Below are 21,530 nucleotides of genomic sequence, written 5' to 3' on the forward strand. Positions count from 1 at the left end.
ATCTGTGTCACTCTACTCCCCCCACTCTGATTCAGCTGTTAGCAAAGCCACATGGGAGCAAAGTTAACCTTCATTTCAGAATCCTAACAAACTCTATGCAGTGATTTTCTATCTTAAATCTAAAGCATCTTTTCAATTGCTTCTGAAACAAGAAAAGGCACATTGCTACTGCTTTTCCTCTGCTGTTATAAAACTACTCTTAAAAGGAAAAGAAAGTATTAATCAGAATCTGCAAAGATTTTAACAAATTAATTCACTTTTCAACAACAAATGATGATTCATGGCTTTCTGCTTACAGCAATACCTTTATGGTCCAAATGCAAGGGATTCTGCAATTTGAAAATAAATTATGGAAGGGGAAGAGAAACATTCTTTTTTTACAGAAGTACTTCATTCTGAGCACACTGTCTTCCTCTGTAGGACTGAATGCTATAATGCTAATTCCTCTTAGTTTGAGAGATAAGTGGTCTGTAAGGCAGCATACACACATTTTGCCTTGCTTTATGGAATGGAAAGCAGTCAGAACAGTTTATATTTAAACTGTGCTGAAAGGTGGATGCTACATCAGGGACTCAGTTCTACTGTCTGGAATTCCCAGTGGTTTAAACAAAAAGTCAGTTCTCTCATCTGTACTAATGTGTCTGTGTTTTTAGGAGAATCAGCATCTTCTGGGACATTTAGGGGTTTGTGTTTGTACATGCTGAAGTTACAAAAATAGCTTCAGTGCTATCCTTGAGGAGCTCCTTCCACAAGAAACTCAGCAATGCCTTATGATTCCTAACAATTGGAAAATCACAGTATTTGAAGCAGCACCACTTTTAAAATCAATAAACCACCATGATCCAGGAAAAAAATGCTGTTCCTAAACACATTTTTTTGTTGTTGTTGTTGTTAATTTGTGCTTTTGGATAATTGTCCTCTTAGTATTGCTTCTAACCTAAAATCACAACCTAGCAACCTAGTAATATTCTCCACTACAAACTGATTTAGTTTTTAATTAAAAAGAATGGTTTTAATCACAATTGCATCCTTATATTTGCTTCTTAGACACCAAAGTTATTATCCCTACTAATTCTCTTCAGAACAGGGACTGCACCTTGATGCATCATAGTTCTTTGGCTCAGTTTTTCAATACCTTAAAAAACTATTTGAAGGAAAACTAAAACATATATGGTCTAGCTGAAATATGAATCTTATTTATTTTTCAAACTCTTGAATAACTTTAGTCTTCCAACACTTACCTAAAAAAAATTCATCTGAAATTTTATAATTAAACAGAGAAGAAATTAATCTTCATATGGGTTCATGTAAAAATATACTGAAATGCTAGAAGTGTTTATACTTTTCAAATATATGAACAATTAACTATTAGCTCATGTAGTTCAATCTACCCTAATCAAGCCAGAACATTTAAAAAGAAATATCTAAACCTTTTCTCGCAGCTATTTTGATGGTATCTTGTTTTACAGCATTTTAAAAGCAGGATACAGTCTATTGATGCTGAGTTTGATCAAACTGCTCTGCACTGGACTGTTAAAAACTACAAATAGAACTAAAGATACAGTGGGATTAGGAAAAAAGCAATAAACTTAGATGGTTGTTCGTCAAAATGATGGCTCTCTAGTGTCAGAATGCAGGACACCTTTGAAGAGGCACTGTGGAACAGAGGAAGGCAAGTGAGGGGGGCAGGACTTGGGGGCAGCTTTGCAAACCACATTGGAGAGAAGCCAGAGACTGTTTGACACCTGAACAGCTGGGACTCGTTGCTCAGCTCCCAAAAACCAGAGAGCCACCACAAGAAAATCCATCCCAGATGTCAGACACCACTCAAGGGCCACACAGCTGGCTGATCACAGTAAGGCAGGAGTAAAAATATCTTTTAAGTGTTGTAGAGTGAGAGGGAGAGAAGCTTTATGTGGATAAGCAGACAGCCATGTCTCCCCTGCCTAAATTTTCATTAAGGATAATGTTTTGATCCATGTCACAGCAAATCCTTCATGAAAGCAAACTTGCTGCTTTTCCATGAAAACTGCTTAAGTGTTTAAGAGAGGTACTTTTTTTGAGTGAAATATTTAAGTGTGCAGTGCTTAGGGTCAGGTCTCAGAGTTGAAAATCCTCAGGGAACAGCTGGGCCATGAATCCTTTCTGCTCTAATCCCGTTAGTGAATGAAGAGGGGATGATGACAAACACAGCAACCTCAATATATCATGTCCTGCTTTTCCTCTGGCTTTCAGCAGCCCGGCTCTGAACTGCTGATTAATGAGACACCAGCACTGCTTTGTCTCCATCTATCCCAGCATGGATGTGTTTTGAAGACAACTGACAGCCTGAGATGGACAGTAATATGTCAATCAACACCACATCACTGAAAACACGACAGTAGAATGTGCTGGAAATTGTAGAAATCTACTCAGTTGGGCACAATTTCTTGGCAGCTATAAATCAGGCAATAGCAACCTCAGGATTATTCCAATTATTTTCACTTTCAACGTGAAGAGATGAAAATGGGCTAAAATATCAGACCCAAATGCCTTTAAGAATACTCAAGTTTGTATTCAGCTCTTACATTTCAGTAACCCAAATTATGTTTGCAATTTCTTTGGGCAAATGAGATATATTATATTATATGATGATTTCCGTTGGACAGCAAACTTTGCTTCTTTTTATATGTATAGAAAGGCTATATGTAAAATGAAATAGGCTGAGGCCACACATAGGAATAATCTCCAGAAGCATCATTATCCTATTGAGCACTTCATAAGCAGGTCAGAACAGGGATGGAAAGAAAGCAGGAACAAGAGAAAAGAGCTGGATAACATAAATTTTGTAAAAACTTTCTTCAATAAGAATGGCTCATGATACCTCGTAACTGGTGCTCTGAACAAGTCCCCATATTCATTCCTTAAGATCTGTTAAAAAACTGTCTAAGTAAGGGCTTTTAGTGAAAGAAGGATGTATCAATATTCAGCATCAGTGTGTATTCATCCTCAGTGAGTAGTTACTGCACAAGAGAGAGCTGACAGCTTAAAGAGAAGCCTTTCAATAGTTTCATTTTTCCCCGAAGCCCTAAATAGATCACACAGCAAAATCCTGAACTGACACCTCAGAGGTTCTACAGAGACCATTTTTTCCTTTTTATTTCTGACATTAATATTTTTAATACAACATTAAACTAAGAAAATATTGAGCAGATAATTTCAAAAGCATCAAATATCTTAGGAAGACAAGTCTCTAACTTATAATGCATCCTACTATTAATTTGATACTAAATTGGCAAGAAGCTGGGAAAAAAAAACCCCAACAAAACCCTTTGCAAAGCTTTGCATCTGAAATATTATTCCACCGAGTTTGCAGCAGTCAGGCAAAACACATTTGACTTTATTTGCATCTTCAAGCATGAAAGGTTATGTGAAACTGATACTGAAGACGCAGGAAAGATACCTTGAGAATGTATAAGCAAGAATGGAAGTGATCAAGAAAAAGGTATCTTTAACAGGAATAAGAACAGCAGGTCTCAAAAGCATGGACAGCTATTGTTCTCTTTTGTATTTCTTTCTTATAGGTATAAATATTATATATATGTATATACATGTCTGTTTCTCAGGATCCAGCTCTACCTTTCTGTCTCCATACAATCCATGCCACTGACCTCTCACAAGCACTCCCGTGGCTTTGTTGTTTTGTTTCCAGCAACATTGTGTAATTCACTCCCTTGCTGAAGCTCTGCTTGACACCACAGGGTACAAAATAATACAGAAAATATTATCTGCAGGAGAAGAGAAGATTGTCTGGCTCCTGGAATACTGCTAGGAACAGCATAATCGGCTCTGCCCTTTCAAAAGTTAGATCAGCTCCCTGATTGATTGCCCTCCCTCACTTTTTGTGGTCTTTTAAGAGTTCAAGAATTGGCCAGAAAATCAATATAACTCATGAAAAACCCCTCCAAAAGGAAAAAAAAAGAAATGTGGTTTTAGTTTGGGAAACTATTCACCAGGATCTTCTGGGTACACCTTTGAAGTACCAGACAAAATGCAGGAAGTTTAGCTGAAAACATACTCATTAAATTTTTTGGGCTAGAAAGGAAAGAAATAAGGTCATGTTCTGCAAATATCCTGTAAAAAGAGAAAGAAAAAAGCTACTCAAGTGTTCTGACACCGAGCAGTGACATGTTTCAATCATTTACAGGAAGCCCTCAGCAAAGAATGCAAACAGGAAAGTTCTTCCTCATGAATAAGCTTGCCTTTCAGCCAAAAAAGATCCCCAGCTGCCCCCTGTAAATTCTGCAAATGAAAAGGAATTCTTTTTCTAAACTCCTTGAAAGTCAAACCACTCACTATACATAAATCTCTACACAGAATGCTTCTTTCCAAGTATTCATAATCAGCTACCTTGCTCAGCTATGATAAAATTAAGTGGATTCACATTGTAGCTCAGGATTCTTTAGTGCTACAGAAATTATTTCCAAAGTTTCCTCATCCCTGATCCACAAAAGTAGCTGGTATATTTCAGTTTTCAGCATAGGAATTTGCAAAGTTACAAACCAGAACCAGACACTCCCTAGCAAGAACCATCTACATAGCATGGAATCTGGGACCCTACAGCCAAGAGATTTTATTCAGAAATAAAAGATGACAAAGATGAGGCAACCAACAAAGCACCTCAATAGCAAATGTAGCTGGGAAAGATAAGAAGCATCAGATTCCCAGGAAGAAATTTATTTACCAGATATTTATTTACCAGGAACTCCAACCTTGACTGAAGCACAGAGATGCTGAATTAGATGAACATTTATTTATCCAAGTGATGAGTACATTTCCTTGGCTTTGGTTATAAAATGGAACATGACACAACATATGTTCCCAAAATTCCACCCTATGAGGAACATTTCTACCTTTTGAGTCTCTCTGTGTTTGAATGATGGAAGAGAAAATGTGGATGATGAGCAGTGAGTGACAGAAATAACTGAGAATCTCTCAGGTTGCCTGATGAGGTACCTGCTGCTCCTCTGCTTTGCTGAGGAGGCACAGGGGGAACAACTCTTAAACCCCAAAGAATGCTCCCAAAAGGCTGCATCAGGAGAAATCTGCTTCCAGGTGGGATAACTGTGATGAACTAGAAACTGCATATTCAGGAGCAGCCAACAGCTCCAACATTTTTGGTCATGTCATCATATATATATTACCAGCATATTTCAACATCTGCAGTAATGAAAAGTGGTCATGACCTAAATATTCTATGCATTTTTCAAATAAAATGAAAAAAAAAAGTGTTCCTCCCTCCTCAGAGCGTGCAATCTAAATTCCTGTCATCGTTGTTAGAGGGTTTTTTATGCCTTGATAGGTTATAAACTGTTACAGATTAATTTTAAGTTAGAAATCCATTGGAGAAGTCTAATATATCTAGCTCCTTCGAAATTGCTCTTTGTCAGATACGATGGCTTTCCACTGCCTCCTCCCACACGCTTTCCATCTCTCCTGAAAATTGCCTCATCTTTGAATCATTACCCTTGTAATTACAACAAGAGAAATCAGTAGTAGAAGAAAAAAAATCTTTGACACAAAGAGCATTATCAGGGGACAAAAATATCTTGCCTATATCCAAAGATAACACAATGCCACATTATTAATGTTTCCATTGATTATTGAGTCCATGATGAGGTAAAGAACTAAATCTTTACACTTGTGGCATTCCATCCAGCTGATAGAAAATATAAACATGTGTCAAAGCTGGAAAGGTCATCCCAAAGCACTCAGGGGAAAAAAGTTTTTAGTAAACAATTTTTTATTAGAACAAGAGGTGGAATATGGAACACATAGTGTTCACCTTTAAAGGGAGAGTATTTAAAGTATTTCCCTACTGGGTGTGAGTTTGTGTGGATGTTTCAGAGTGGCTCAATATCCACATTGACAACCCATTGTTCTACAAATACAGAACACATAGATCAGTCTCCCTGGCTGGATAAATTATCAATTCTACTTCCAACAGTGGCATTGGATTCTTGAAGGGAATGACAGTACAGCTCTTAAGGTAGGCCATTAAAAATAAACTCCTTAGAAGGAATGCTTCCTCCTAAGCTCATTTAAAAGGAGACTGGAAGAGAGCTCACAGAGTTCAATGATTTCTGGTGAGGCTGCTGCCCCAGGGCAGGATGAATTACCTCTGTTATTCCTGACTAATGTTTGTCTAAATGGACACTAAAATCTCCATTGATGAGGAATTCATAATTTGCTTGCACAACCTCCTTCAGTTTTTCATTTATTGGTAACATGTTTTTTCCTAACACAAATATTTTGTACTATAACTTAAACTTCTTAATCATCCTAGACACAAAGTCCTTTCTTTTTTTCTGTAATTTTTATGCATCTGAAAATATTAGGTCCTTTTCCACCATGTAGGTGGCAGAATTAGCTTTTTTCAAATCTTTCTCCTTTATTCAAGACCTTGGAAACATAGAAGATAAGATACAGAGCTAATACAGATTTCCAAACTCCTTCTTCACTAAGGAACTTGTTCTCCAATTTTGACAGTTTTAGGGCCAAGGACCCACTGGGGGAAAGTTGCTGATCCTCAGCTCTGGAGTTACATTTCAGAAAGCACTACCAAGGCCAGAACAGTGTGAGGTTTGTGGCTGGACTTGATGATCTTAAGGGTCTTTTCTAAGCTAAATGAACCCAAGCATAGCCTGAAGAGATGGACTCATCACCTGCTTGTGTTTTGTCAGGCAGGCAGGCAGGTGGAGGCTCAGCTTCAATGTCTGTTCCAGGGATATAGCTCATTAGCATAAAAATAATTTAAATAAAGAACATAAAAGATAAGAACTCTTTGGATCAAAATCTGTAGCAGACTATCCATATTACCAAATAGCCTTGAGTACAATTTTTTCCCACTTTCTGTCTAAAAAGGAGTGCTTAACCTACCTCTAATGGAGAACATGGAGACAAGGGCAAGGCTTGGGAATCTGACAGGCAGCCACAAAGAAAACCTCACATATCACCTTCTGGTCAGAGCTCGCCTTAAAAGATCCATTTGCAGACATTTAAATTTTACTTGTAAATATTTAGGATAAAATCCTGCTTTCACTGGTCTCCCAGTGAGATTTTTACCAATAACTTAATAAGAGACCATGCTCTAAGGATATGAATTACAGATGGAATTACACTTTTAAAATGGTATTTCTGACTGTTTCATAAGATCTCCACATATATCACACTGTCCTTGGAATGCTATCTTGACAGTTTATATGCAGAACATCCTCTGCAAGCATTTAAAAACAACAGTTTTAAACATCCAGATATTATTTTCAGTGAAAGTAACAGATCTGTTTTATAACAGCATATTTTAAAAAACATTCAGATGATTTAAGGAAAAGCTGAATCCTCCATCTTAAATTTCTGTCATGAAATGGGTTCAAGATTAACAACTTCTATACCTTTCTTTCACTTTGTTATTAGTTTTCCAATATTTTTTTCATCTAGATTACCCTCTATTATTTAGTTATAACTTCCTCCATAATTGCAATCAATGAATAGTAATCACTTAATAAACATATCCTGACAGGTCTATTTTTGCACTGGGAAAAGATTAATTTTCTTTATCACCACTCCAGTAAGCAATTTCTTTTCTTACCTGAAGTAGCAACGTGAACTGAAGTTCTGCTCTGCTTCAAAAAGCAGCCGAGCAAGACCAGACTCCTTTCAGTTTTATATTATTTGGATATAGATTTATCAAAATCTGAGTAACTTGGAACCTGCAAGCATTTTTATTTGCATTGATTCTTACACGTAATTCTATAGCACACAGGCAAAAGCTGCTTTGCACAAACACTGTGCTGACACTGAGCTCACACTGCTGTTCTGGGAGGATTTTCTGAGTGCTTTTCTTTAACCAGGTAAAACAGAGAAAAAAATTGCATTTCTATTAAAACTTTTGAGCTTAGATACTCAACAGTGAAATGACAAAGGAGTGTGCATTCTGTCAAGCATCTATTAAAGCCTCATTTGATATTAAATAGGATAAAATTTCCTGAATGAACTTGGATACCTCCAGGTTGCTATGATGATTTCTTTTCCACTGCCATGTAAATATAGCACAAAGAAACTGGTAAAGAAACACAAACAAAAGAAAATTGTTTTTATATAGAAATCTCCTTTTCTTCCTCATTGATCAATTTGTTCTAAGTGGACTTGGACTAAAGTCACTGGAATCAAAGCAAGTTTTTCTGTTGACTTCATTTCAGACTAGGTGTAGCAAAAATAGAAATTCAGGGTAAATAACCTCTCCTACAGGATTTGCATTTCCTGCCTTAGGACAAATAGCCTGTGCAGTTTTCAGGTACCTTTCAGAAAGGACTAATTGGTGGCATCTTTTTAGGCAGACACTCCTCAGTAATTCTGACATTAAATGCTGTGTCAAACTTGCAGCTGAAACCCATAAAGGCAGTACTCTGACACTGAGCTCCTGTAAAACTTAAGTGCACTTTAGTTCTTCACACCAACATTTAAAACATCTTTAACTCATCATTGTACCAAAGCATCAATTCACTCTAAGCACAAATTTTCCAGCTGTAACTTCTAGAAATTTTGTACCAATACTGACAGAAATCATTTTTACCATCCTTTCCCTCTGAACTCTGTGCTTCAGCTCCATGTAACACGAACCAGTGGGGTCACACTGAGTTGTCCCTCTGAACTCAATCCCCTTCCTGCCATCAGCCTTTGTGCTTTTGTAAATGGCCTCAGGACACGACCACGAGAAAATTCTTACTGATACAGGCCTGTCACAAGAATCCCTGTCTGCATGCAACAGACAACTTCTGACTGCACAAACTTCATCCAAGATAACTAGAAGGGCACACCTGAATGTTTTGCACTAAGTCTCATCTTTGCCACAGGCAGGACCCCATTAAGTTTCAAGGAAATCTGTGTAATACACACCAAATAAAAAAAGCTTATGCATATTTTAATCACTTTAGAAATATCACCCTTCCTCTGGAAAGAATTGATTACACACATCAATAATAAGGAAGATATCTAGTTCAAAGCTCTGAAAATTAGGTTTAAAATCTCACTTCAGAGTTCACTAGTTCAGCCTGCAGTTTTCAGCCTACTTTGAGATCTTGGTAAAAGGCATCTTTTTGTCTGCACAGTAATGAAGACTTTACATACACTAATTACTTCTGAACATCGGCACATTACTAAGAGATTATAAAGCAAAACAGATTTTGTGCGAAACATCAACTTCTGAAATAAGCAATTATTACAGAATTTAATGAAAAAATTATTTACTAGGCATTTTGTAAGGATCTGGGAAGAACTTTGAAAACAAAATGCCTGGATTAATCTACCAGAGGTATGTTGATATGATGGAAGTCTGAAAGCAATTATGAAAAAAACACTCTGCATCTGTGCTGGTCACAAAGTGTTCAGTCATAAAAGCTTTGATTTAAATCATATTAGCACAGTGTGGAGGAGGCATGCAGCACCACAACATCAAAGGATATGCCCTGGAAATATGTATCCATTTTTCTCTTTTTTTTTTTTTTTTTGGTTTTTTTAATCTCTCCAATAGGAGTATACTTTTAGTTTCCAACTCGTGTGTGTTGGAAACGGTTTGTATATCCAAAGAGAAATCAGAGGGGAATGAAAAACAAAAACAGCTTGAGGGATGCAAGGATCTCACCATACGTTTAAGTAAAGAAATAACAATTCACTTGTAATAGGACTGTCCCATTAGGGTCCCTGACTGCCACAAAAATCTCAAGTGACCTACTCCTTTCTTAAATTCACCACCTTAAGATAATGAAAACATGACTCTGGATTTGGACTCATCAGATTTCTTCTAAGGCATACTTCACAGTTCTCCAAAAACTCTCTGGAGAAAAGCACAGTTGCCTGAACCTCACAGTCTCAGTAGATGGGATGCTCTTGTTCCAGAAAAATCTGCTCAGACTTCTCAGAAGGCATGTGACCACTGAGAATTTCCCATTTTTTATTATAGCTCAGAGAAAATACCAGTTTTCTCCTCTGAGTAAATTTTCAAAACAATCCAGATAGAGTGCCTGACTGCTTGTAGAGACAAAATAAAGAGCTTCACTTAGGAACAATTAATTCCTCTTTCGAGTAAATTTTCAAGCAGGGTAATTGAGAGGACAGAACATCATTGCTTTGTGTAAGGATGACCTTTTTGAACTTCCCAGGCTGGCAGAGCCCAGCTGAGATTGTGATGCTGATGCTGCAGTGAGCTGCAGGCTCTCAGGGAAGAGGGTCACAGCAGCCCAAGGGCTGGCACTGTCCCTATGCAAGCAGCAGAGCCAGCACAGCATGGGAGAGTGCCAGGGAGCTGCTCCTGTAGCAGCAGGAACACACATTCCCCAGCACTGACCCTGCTCTGGGTGCTGCTGTGGGCTGTGTTTCACATGTGATGTACAACAGCAGGAGAGCATGGATGGGTCAGACTGGGAAATTGAAAAAGAGGCCATTCACACAAAGGAATCCTTAGCTAGGTTTGAAAATCATTCAGGCTCATGAGATATCATTCATAGTACCAAGTGTTTTATTTGTTGATAACACACATGGTACCGTTTTTTCCATCTTTACCTACTAATGTGGAATTTGTTGTTGCGCTGGTTTTGTATGGTTTTTTTCTCTATAAAAAGAAAAAAAATCTATAAAAATCATTGTTACTGATTTGAAATGATTCCAAGAGCCTACGTGCGTTTCCCCCAACACATTTTGAGTCAGGCTTGATATCTGAGAGCACCTGGGTCCTTAAGGGAACAGCCCATTACAGTCCACGACAGTAACTATGTCTCTACGATTTATGAAAAGAAAGCAATATGTGCCTGTTTCGGTGCCTGTCGTTTGCCTACCAATGGTGCAGTGCTCCCCATTCCAGCCCTCTCTGCATTCACACTTCCCATCTTTACAAGTCCCGTGCTCGGTGCAGCGGGGGTGGCACACACGCTGGTCACAGCCCGCTCCCGTCCAGCCCTCCTCGCAGCGACAGGCCCCGCCGATGCACACGCCGTGCGTGCCACAGTCCACCGAGCACACTTCTAGGAGAGAGAACAGCAGTCACAGCCAGCCTCAGCGCCCAGGCAGCACCCCAGCAGCACCTCTGCTCAAAACTGCACTCCCAAAAGCTGGCCTGCTCCATTCTGATGAAAGCCGGCATTTAATTTTATATTAAAGCAAACTAAATTAGAAGTCGCTTTGATACCTTAAGGTTTTTCAAATGCCTTTATATTTTTATCTTTTTAATATAAATGCTTTTATATGTTGGAACCCAGGAAATTCCTCTGACTGTCCTGGATGGCTCAAGCCTCTGCCAGGGGGCTCAGAGACCTTGGCACAGAGCCCAAGATGCCTGTGACTTTGATTGTGACCCATTGAAAAAATTACCAACCTTATATGAGGATTTACAAGCCATGAAAGTTTAAGTAGAATGATAGTCACAGGGTGAAAAGTAGAATTTTGGGGTTTTTAGAATAGGGGCTCGGGGTCCCAAGATGGAGGAATCTGGGCGTACCCTGTCCTTCTTTCTAGCCTCCATCTTCTGGGTGATGCTGGCACTTTTGGATTGGTTTAAGGTAGAAGCTCACTGTTTAACATGGGTGATAGGGATTGGGAAGTTATGGTAAATTATGCACATGTAATTTTTAGCATAAAAAGATAACACCACCCTGAGGGCGGCCAGTGTGCCTCAACCCAACCTGCCAGACAGACCTAGGCAGGTTGGAGAAAGAATGTTATAGATAAGAAATAATAAACAACCTTGAGAACAAAACAGAAGAATCCTGACTCTTTCTTTGACTGCTGGGCTGGGAAAAGAGGCTTGTACATATCTCAGAGTCACTCTGACCAGCAGAGATTCTGAGACTTATATTTTAACTTTTTTAAATATAAATGCCTTTATATATTTTTAATATAAACGGCTTTCTATTTTTCAAATCCTGTACTGCGTCAGTACGTAAGTCTAAACTCCATGTAAAGTTTAGCTACTGCCCACAAATTTTGGTCAGATGAAACAATTCTCTAGACCTGAAATTCAAGGCCATGAAAAGTATAAACAAAAGTGAACTGGGGGGGAGCAAACTGGGGGAATATGACTTCACTACCCCTGATATGTAAATGGACCAAACTTAAAATTGTCTGAACAACTCGTGACCATTGTCCATCCTGGGTGCAGTCCCTCTCAGAGGATTTTGACTGCCCAAGGTGCATCTGTAGAAGGTCTTTAATAAATATTCTCTTACCCTTGTCCAGCCTCTGTTCTAGGTAGCCACTCCAAGGTGTCACTTTAACAAAACCTGCTAATGTGCACTGCACAGAGCTGCAGAGCTGCACCCTCCACGCAGACACAAGCATGTGTCAGAGGTGCTGTCCCCAACAGCAAAGGAGGCGAGCAGGTGGCTCTGCTCCACTCAAACCTGGACCTTTGGTGATTCTGACAGATATTGATTTGCTAAGAATTGAGACTGAAACTCACCTAAAACTCATTTGGCACAGAATGGCAGCAATTCAGGGTCATTTAGAATGATGGGTAAAAGTCACTTTCCAAGGAGAGATTTTGTATTCCTATTACTAACATGGTCAGATATCTGGTGTCTCACTCAAAAAATTCTACTGCTCTCTGCCAGCTGAAGTTTCAGATAAGCAGAAGGGAGTTTTGCCCCACACATCACTAAATAAAATGGCAGCAAAACACTCATTCTTGAATTTTTCTGACTGCTTATCCATAAGCAGAAAACACATCTTGATATTCATGTCACTGGTAGGGTATTCCAGCTGATTAACCTTAGGAAATAACTGAATAACTGTGAAAAATGTAAATATTTGTCTCCATTTGTCTCCAGTGTTTTGAGACACTTGGTTTTGACCTACAGCACCATCCCAAGGTTCAACTGAAAATGTAAAAGCAAAATTCCCTGTATTTTTTTTCTCATAAATGATGGCACATTTTCATTTACAGTTGGGAAACAGAAGTACACTTATGTAACTTTTTCACTCTAAAAAAGAATCAGTGTTAGAACAAAACACAAACTCTTAACCAAATTAAAAATGTTATGCAAAAATATATATAAGTATATCCACAGTTCTTCCCAACAAAATGAAACAAGCCCAATTGTGTAACAAAGACAACTTTCCCCATTATTAACGCATTTCAAACTCGCCATAGGCATTAACCTTTGAACAAAACAGCAACATGATTGCAAAATGAGGGAAAAAAACCTTTTTCTTACTGTGGATGCCATGGGACAGAGAGAGAGAAAGGGCCAAGGGACAGAGAGAGAGAAAGGGAGAAGGGACAGAGAGAGAGAAAGGGAGAAGGGACAGAGAGAGAGAAGGGGCCAAGGGACAGAGAGAGAGAAAGGTCAAGCGTTTCGCACAGCGGCTTGTGAGAATTTTTAGGGAGTTGTAAGGATGTGATAAATTGTTAAGTATAAACAATCTGCAGGTGGTGTTTTTCTACTTTGTCTTTCTGTTCTTCTCAAGGACAGTGTATGAGAAAGGTGTTTTTGTTAGTTAGCCAATCAAACAGAATCTATCGCGTCACTCTATATAAACCGCGCGGTTCTCTCGAATAAAGCCTCCTTTGCTCTCTCTGCAGCAGTGCCTCCCTCCTGTTCCTGTGCCATTCTCAGTGCCAGGGTGACATCTTACCAACGGAGCAGTCGGGGCCCATCCAGTTGGGGTCGCAGGTGCAGAGCCCCGTGTCGGGCAGGTAGGAGCCGTGCCCGCTGCACTGCTCGGGGCACTGCGCGCGCGGCAGCTCGCAGCTCACGCCTCCCCAGCCCGGGCTGCACAGGCACTCCCCGTTCACACACACCCCGTGGTTGGAGCACGTCGGGTCCAAGCAGTCCACTGCAGGAGGAAACAGAAAACGTGTCCAGAAGGGTCACTTCACACCAGGGGGGGTTTGGAAAATGTGCTCTGGAAAGTCTGGACGGGTGATAAACAAAGCAAATTGAAGGAGTCATCCAAGTACCTGGTCTGAGAATGGGAAATTGAGTAATTTACATTTTATATTAAATAAATCAAACACAGTTGGACTGTGCAATGACAGTTTACTGCAGGAATGCTGTGGTGGAGAAGCATGAAGACTTAAAAATAGTACTTAAATATATATATATATATATATATATATATATATATATATATATAGTCAGAGTTCCACACATAAACCTGGAGACATTTCTTCTGAAATATACTGAAGCTCCAATGACTCATGTACTGTATTTCAAGTACAAAATAAGTTAATAATCTGCAGTTTTAAAGGACTTTTTATTTGGAGTCTTTATAAAAACTGGTATTATTACTATTAGAATGTCAGAGCATTGTTTGAACATTAGGACAGCCACTTCAAGTACACAGAAGTCAGAATGCCAGTGGCTTTCAGCTTCCTTTAGACTTAATCATTCAGGCACTTCTGAATGTCTGATCCATGGTCCATTAGTAGCTGAGCTGTGAAACTGAGAGCCCTGGTTACTTCAACACATATTCTAAACCAGGAGATTGTTTCTCTTAAAGAAGTAAAACCAGATACAGATATGGATTTCATCCCAGAAACAACAAAGTGAAAATAGTTATGATGGAAAATGATGCAATGGAATTTCAGTTGCTATTTCAGTCCTATAAAGGTATAAAGGAATGTTACAAGTTGTCTTTCAAATGAACTTTATCAGTAACATTGAGTTTCCAAATTTTTAATTTATATCATGAATCTGTATAACAATACTATGCTTTACTGCCAATACCCACATGGAGGCTTTACCAAGTACCTTTTGCTATGGAATTGAAGGTCAAGGTCAAATTCATGTCTTAAATAACTTGAATTCATCTCATGACTGGTATATATTAGCTCACAACAGCAGGACCAAGAATGATTTGCATTCTCTCTCACTGCTCCAGGAAGATCTGGGTTTGTAATGAAAGTGATTTATCTCTCATCTTTTCCAAACTGATCCTTCTAAATTAAGGCAGAGACATTTTTACTCCACCTGATGTGAACAATACTTGATCTTTCAAATCTCAACTTTTCTATAAATGAAGAGCCTTGTCAAACTATTTTATTTAGTTGTAGAACATTTAAAGGAAGTATATAGATTAGATAGAGGCAGAGGACAGAGGTGCATTTAGAGATGCAATAAAATGAGTTATCAGAATACAGTAGTATAGAATTCAGAATACAGTAGTACAGGAAGAAATTACTGTAAAATTTCTCACAAGATTTTCATTTTAATGATGACATTGGGTTATCATTTTGGGTTTGCTTTTCGTTTTTTTCTTTAAGATTTAAAGCTGAGTTAATTGGATATGAAAATATTATAATAAAATTTTGTATTTATAAGTAAACCAAGATTGGTTTGTGGTTCACCTCAAAGTTGATAAATTCATAAACTGTTTTAAATTACACAGAGTGCTTGTCCTGTATTGTTACTTCTTCTTTGTGCTTAGCCAATTATAACCTGTCTGAAGTTCACAGTCTTTTGTACAACTGCTGTTGAACTCAACGGATACAGAGCTGTGATAAAACAGTCTGATTGAATAAAGAAGTACACAAAAGCTTAGGTCAATCTACTTTAAAGATGAAGGTTACTTTCCTCCTACATTTGGTCTGTTCTGATTTTTTTTAGAATATATATTTTAACAGAAAATGTAGAAGGGTAGTACATGTATAACATCGATATAGGATAGCTAACTTTAGGAGATAATGATAAATCATAATGTACTCTTCTTGTCAGGAATGGATCATCTTCCTTCTCAGATGAAAGCGCTAATGAAAGGAATGTGGAGCACAGGAAAAACACCACCTTCTGCTACATAAATTAACTGTCTTCCCTCTATCCTGAATTACAGTGCTCATGCAGCTTTGATTTATTTCTACAGAATGAGCCTATCAATGCCCTAAGCCCCCAATTTCTCTTGTTTTACAGGATAACACACTAAACACCTTTGTCCTTTGTTCTAGACAAATGTGCTTTACAGCTGTTTTGTTCTATCATCTGGGTAAGAAGCAGCTTTCAAAGTTTAAACTGAGGAGAGTTTTTACTCTGAGCTCCAATCTTGTTCTATTTTAATACATGCTCAGAGTTATCATCTCGGGCCAGATCCTCGCTGCTGAAATTAGCATAATGTGATTACCTGCAACAGAACTGCACTGACTTGTGTTGCAGAGGTTCTGGCCCTGAGGTGTAGCAGGGTTTACAATGGTATTTAATCAGGATTTTTATACACGGACCCTCTTTGGTGTTTAAACAAAGGAGAATGCACCTTAGCAAGTATCTTAGGCTTGGAACTCACAGCCCCCTGGCAGCTCAGATCATTAGAGCTCATTTAGTGTTGGGTCCTCTGTAGATTTGACAAAAAAAAGGTACTGAAAGCAATTTATATCCTTAAGGACAAAAAGGAGGTCAAGGAGTTTTCTGAACAATATGTACCATGAAGTCCCCAAAGAGCCATGAATTACACTTACGAAGTTAAATGTCATTGAAAAATGACTCAACCAGGAAAGTGACAAGAAAACCACCCTTAACTTAACCTAATTTGGCAATTTCACTTGTGTCCCCCCACCAAAGTAGACTGAATGAAGCCTGACAAATACCCCACTCCATCTTCTGTGCAAATTTGTTAATAGAAAAACAGTGTTTATGCTGCAAAAATTGTGCATCAAAAATATTGATTTTGGTGTCACTTTCATTTCAGGTAAATTGTTTGAACAATATAACCATGATGAATATCAGAAATAAAAAGCTATTGGGAAGAAAAAAAAAAAATTGCTGACCCACTTATTCTAATTCAATAGCCTAGCTGGAAAATGGCAAATGAATCAACCTTTGCCATTCCTTTTGGAAGTTCAAATCAATAGAGGAGATCTCATATATTATATAGAAATACAGAAATATTATTTCTATCATTCTACCATTTAAAAGTGTAAAATTTCTATTCAGGCAAAAACTTTAACTAAGAATAGATGATTAATTAGACAGACACCACTTCATAGTGTACCCTTTCTCCCATAGCACTTGAATTAATGTGAGAAATATGTACAAAATAAATGGAATTTTAGAGTAGAAACATGGTGGTTGATTTTTATTTATTTGAAAATTAATTCATTGACTTATTTATTGCCCAATCATATATGCAAAAGGTTGCTTTAACCTTTCTCATCATGTTATTGGCCCCTTCCAAGTTTGCAATCAATACCTCCTGCCTTTGTAATCCATTTATCTTTTTAGGAAGAAACTTATCCTTCCAAGCACAGTGTTGATTAAATAATGTATATCCTTTCATCTCACATAGCCATTCACCTCCCAAAAAGCTCTGTTGACTGACAGATTTGTTGTGCTCCCAATTTTGGCTGGAGTTAACCCAATACCTTTGCAAAAAGCCCTGCACTGGCTTTTTCTAGAAAATTCTCTGGAGCTGCTGATGTCTCTGCTTCACCATTCCAAACATTCACCTGAGGATAAAATGGATTAAGCACTACAGGAGCCTATTTCTCTTACAGGAGTTTGGGGATCCAAGGCAGATAGATCCATGGCCCAGAGAGACCACAGCCATTCTAAGCTGAAAGCAGAGAGAGAATTCCATGCAAGTACCTGGAAATTACAATCAAAGTGATGGAGGAATGGCTTGCAAGGTAAAATTTCCTGAATTAAATGAAACAAAGATCATTTTAGGCTATCTACCATAATCTCTCTAATAACACAAGCATTTATACAACAACAGAAAATACAATGAAATGTATAAAACTTAATGAGACCAAGCAAGCAATTGCAGTTAGTACCAGAAAGAGAGGTTCTGCAGTCCTGGGGAATAGATTGGGTGCTGTAGAGCATGTTAAAGACAGTCTTTTCCATCTTTGATTTTCATGAGAGTGATAGTTAAAGCAAGGAATTTCAGATAAAAAGATATTACAGCATTTTCTGGATATAGTTTAAACTGTAATCCATTAAAAACAACATGAAAACTCTTGGGATCAACTGAATTCTGGAGAAAAGCTCTAACAACCAGTGTTGAGAGGATTTAGTGGAAGAAGGTAGTAGGAATGAACTGAACAAACAATTGCAGTCCCACCAGCAAGGATCCTTGGTTTCTTTGTTTTTTCCTTTTACCACAAGTTCACTCAGACTAATGCCAGATCTTGTCCTAAAGGTGATGACAATAAAACCCTTAGTGGTTTGTTTATCCAGAGTTTTCTTCCCTTTCTTTTCTGATGGGAGAGACAGCTGTTCACTATAGGGTGAGATGAAAATTGATACACACAGTATCAATACAGCTCTGCAACCCGTTCAGAATAATCCAGAGAGACTCCTCAGCCCTAACAGCATGATATCCCAGCCCTATCACTTCAGTACTGAAGCTGCTTCTCTGTTTGGAGGATTAATAAACCCTGGAGCACAGTAATATATTTTAAAAAGAAAAGCAGTCCAATTTACATTGTGCATTCTAACAGAAAACAACCATTATTGAGCTTAATCTATGACCACATTTTGCAAGGGGTATTTTAAAAAGTTTGTTCATTCTACATACTCAAGGAATTGGACACTTGGAATCTGAAAAGCTTTTCTGCATTTAAAGGACAGTTATTGTTCGTGTGTGCCATCTACCTTTCCTTAATCCCATATGATTGCAGCCAACAGGAGTAATTTGCCCCACATTAAGTCTCTAAGTAGCATGGATATCCAAGTCTTTCAAATACTTTTCATCACTTTCTGTCTTAATAGAGATTGATACGTGCTTTGTGTGAAGTTGAAGCTATACAATTTTGTCTACCACTTCTCCTTTTTCCTCTGCATTTCGCAACTAAATTGTTCAGTAAACATCATCCATAAGAAAAGATTTTTCTTTGCTCTTCAACAAAGGAATTTTTCAGGTTTACTTGTGGCAGACACTCTTAATACTGCAAAGCAATGTATACAGAAGGCCTGAAGTTTTGTCTGAACTCTGATAGATCAGTAAAATTGTGGTGGACTACGTTTTTACCCTCTTTTACCTGCTAGAGCAGTTTCATGCCTAGATTTTCATTCCATTCTTTCCTTTTTTCCTAGCCATTAAATCACTCCCAAACCCAGCAAACAAACTAACAACAGAGAAAATAAATATCCTACCTTCCTCACAGTTTTCTCCTTTATAGCCCACAGAACAGACACAGTTCCCCTCGATGCAGGAGCCATGACCTCCACACGAGGGGTCGATGCACTGGCTGATGGGCACGTCACATTCTGGGCCTTTCCAGCCACTGTAGCACAAGCAGGTGCCTTTGGAGTACTGACCATTGCCACTGCACAGAACGGGGCAGGCAGCTGGAAAACGGAAGGAAAGAAAAACAACACACAGGGTCATGCATGTAGTTGTGTAAAAGTGCACTAAAAATCCACTACCAAATACTTATACTCAAATATGTTCATTTACTGAGGAAAAACATCCAAGATAATTCGCAGTGGTTCAGTTCTTCATTTCCCAAACAAATAATTTGATTGCTATTTAATAAAGCACATATGTGTTGGGCATTCTGAGAATACAACTCCTATTCTTTGGAGAATACTGATAATGTTTTGTATGACTAACGGGGTAATGGGAACAGATTTGAGTTTGACATTACTCTGCTTTGTTTCTCTAGGAAACATCCAATTTTCATAGAGAGAACACAAAACATTCAGTCCCTACAACAGCTTATTATATGGCATTTCTCTTCTACCATAACACTTCTTTATGTAATGTCCCCAAACTTTTTTAGACCTTTGGTTTTCAGTAAGAACCTTGAACACAAGACTGACACAAGCTTTTAGCTACTACACCTTGACACCCTATCCCTGCTGAGCCTTGTTTCCCTGAATCCCAGTGACAGCTTTTACCCTCTGTGTACTGGCAAGAAAGCACCATTAACCCTTACCCCTCACTACTGTGTTATTAAGGGGGTAAGACATTCTCTGCAAATATTCATTTATGCAAATAAAATGAAGCTATGAATAATAAAAGTAGTCAGTAGGTCTTGGGTGCCAGGAATCAGATGTTGTACATATGCAGAGCAATGGAAAGAAACAAGTGGTTGATTAAAACCCAGGTGCATATAAATGTTTTCCCTAAGTCATATTCACTCCTGTGTGCTCATGTCCCCCTTGGGAACATGGCAATCTGTGAAATTCTGGGCCTGTTAAAGACTGTGTGGTCACTAGCCAGAGAAATGGAAAACACCCCAGAGAAATAACAGAAAATGGGAGTAATGAAGTGAGCCTTTAAGAAAAGCTTGGAGCACTTTTGTGCTCTTCTCTCTGATGCAGTTTGATAAAGACAGAAAAGTATTTCCCTGTCTTTTCCCTCTTCAAAGTAATTAGAAATGAACACCCGGTGTTACAGTGCCAAAAATATACTCAAAAGCTACTATTAATCATTAAAAGGTCCTAATGCCTTCTTGGCTTCTATTATCCCTTTAACCCCAATGATCAAGAAGAACCCAAGCAATTGATTTCCTACAAAGAAATGTGCAATGGTCCAGTTATTCAACTTCTCCATTGTTCAGCCCTGCAATCCTTATTAATCTTAGCTGTCCCATTGATCTGCTGCAGAAACACATTTCAGGACAGATTTTTTGGTGAATTTTCTGATTTGATAGGTGAAAAAATTGATGAGAAAAAATAAAATTCAGATTTCTAACCTGAAATGTTAGCTAAAATTTTGAGTGCTGAGAATTATTTCAATTAAAACTACAGATTAATGGGCTGTATGTCATATAATATGTATAGTATTTTTTGGCCTATTTTTCTTCTACAGTAGAACAATATCAAAGTCTATGCTGAAGTTTCAGGTTTGCTACTGCTCCTATGTCTTAGATCCATATTATCCATCCTTTGGTAGCAAGAGGACTTCATTCTACTTCATTCCTGGTGTTCTCTCTTACTATAAGTTTTGTCCAGATGTTTTCTTATGCAAAAATGAACAGAAATTTGAATAAGATATAATTTCCATCAGCAACTACAGGTGTAGCAGAAGGGATTACAACTGCCCTCGCCCCTGGTAATTCACAGCTGTACTAATTACTAGAGAAGAAAAACAGCCTTGCCCTTAATGGGTCACAGCTGTGACTAATAAAGATAAGTGTGACAGAAGGGGTGGGCTGGCTGGTCAGGGAGAGCCTGGGGGTAGAGGAGCCCTGAAGGAAAGGAAAAGATCCAGAGAGACACAAAGAAGAACAAAACAAGGAAGAGAGCTGCTGCTGCAGAAGATCTGTCAGGGTCTGATGGACTTAGAGCCTGCTGTTGGAGCCTGCAGTCATAGTTGAGCCTCTGTGGTCAGAGGCAGCAAGGAAACACTCGCAGTCACATTCCAGCAGGAACAGCCAGCAGTCAGGGTCTGTCAGAGAAGCCACCAGTAGGAGCTTGCTGTGGTCAGAGTCAGGATGGCTGAACAGTAAAGAAGAATAAACTGGGACCCTTTTCATGTTGTTAAATGAGAGTCTGTGTCTTGGCTCATTTCTACCCTAATGAGAGGTCTGCTGCAACAAGCAACATTTTCATTTCAGATGTGGT

The 21,530-nt window shown here is 38.5% G+C and overlaps 1 protein-coding gene across 6 annotated transcripts in view; it reads right to left on the minus strand.

The window, feature by feature from the left end:
- The window catches only part of TENM2 (teneurin transmembrane protein 2), a gene marked incomplete at both ends in the record, with an annotated part of 473,693 nt that overhangs the window by 64,960 nt on the left and 387,203 nt on the right, over positions 1-21,530 (minus strand). For 3 of the 6 annotated variants that reach the window (XM_084215965.1, XM_084215963.1, XM_084215967.1), the window contains 3 exons: positions 10,869-11,054; positions 13,663-13,863; positions 19,113-19,307. In XM_084215965.1, coding sequence (XP_084072091.1) covers positions 10,869-11,054; positions 13,663-13,863; positions 19,113-19,307 — 582 coding nt within the window. Of the gene's footprint in view, positions 1-10,841; positions 11,055-13,662; positions 13,864-19,112; positions 19,308-21,530 lie in introns of all 6 variants that reach the window. The other 3 variants (XM_084215964.1, XM_084215962.1, XM_084215966.1) reach the window with 1 other exon arrangement.

Source organism: Fringilla coelebs (genome assembly GCF_963513975.1).
Source record: "Fringilla coelebs genome assembly, chromosome: 15".
NCBI classification, from domain to species: Eukaryota; Metazoa; Chordata; class Aves; order Passeriformes; family Fringillidae; genus Fringilla; species Fringilla coelebs.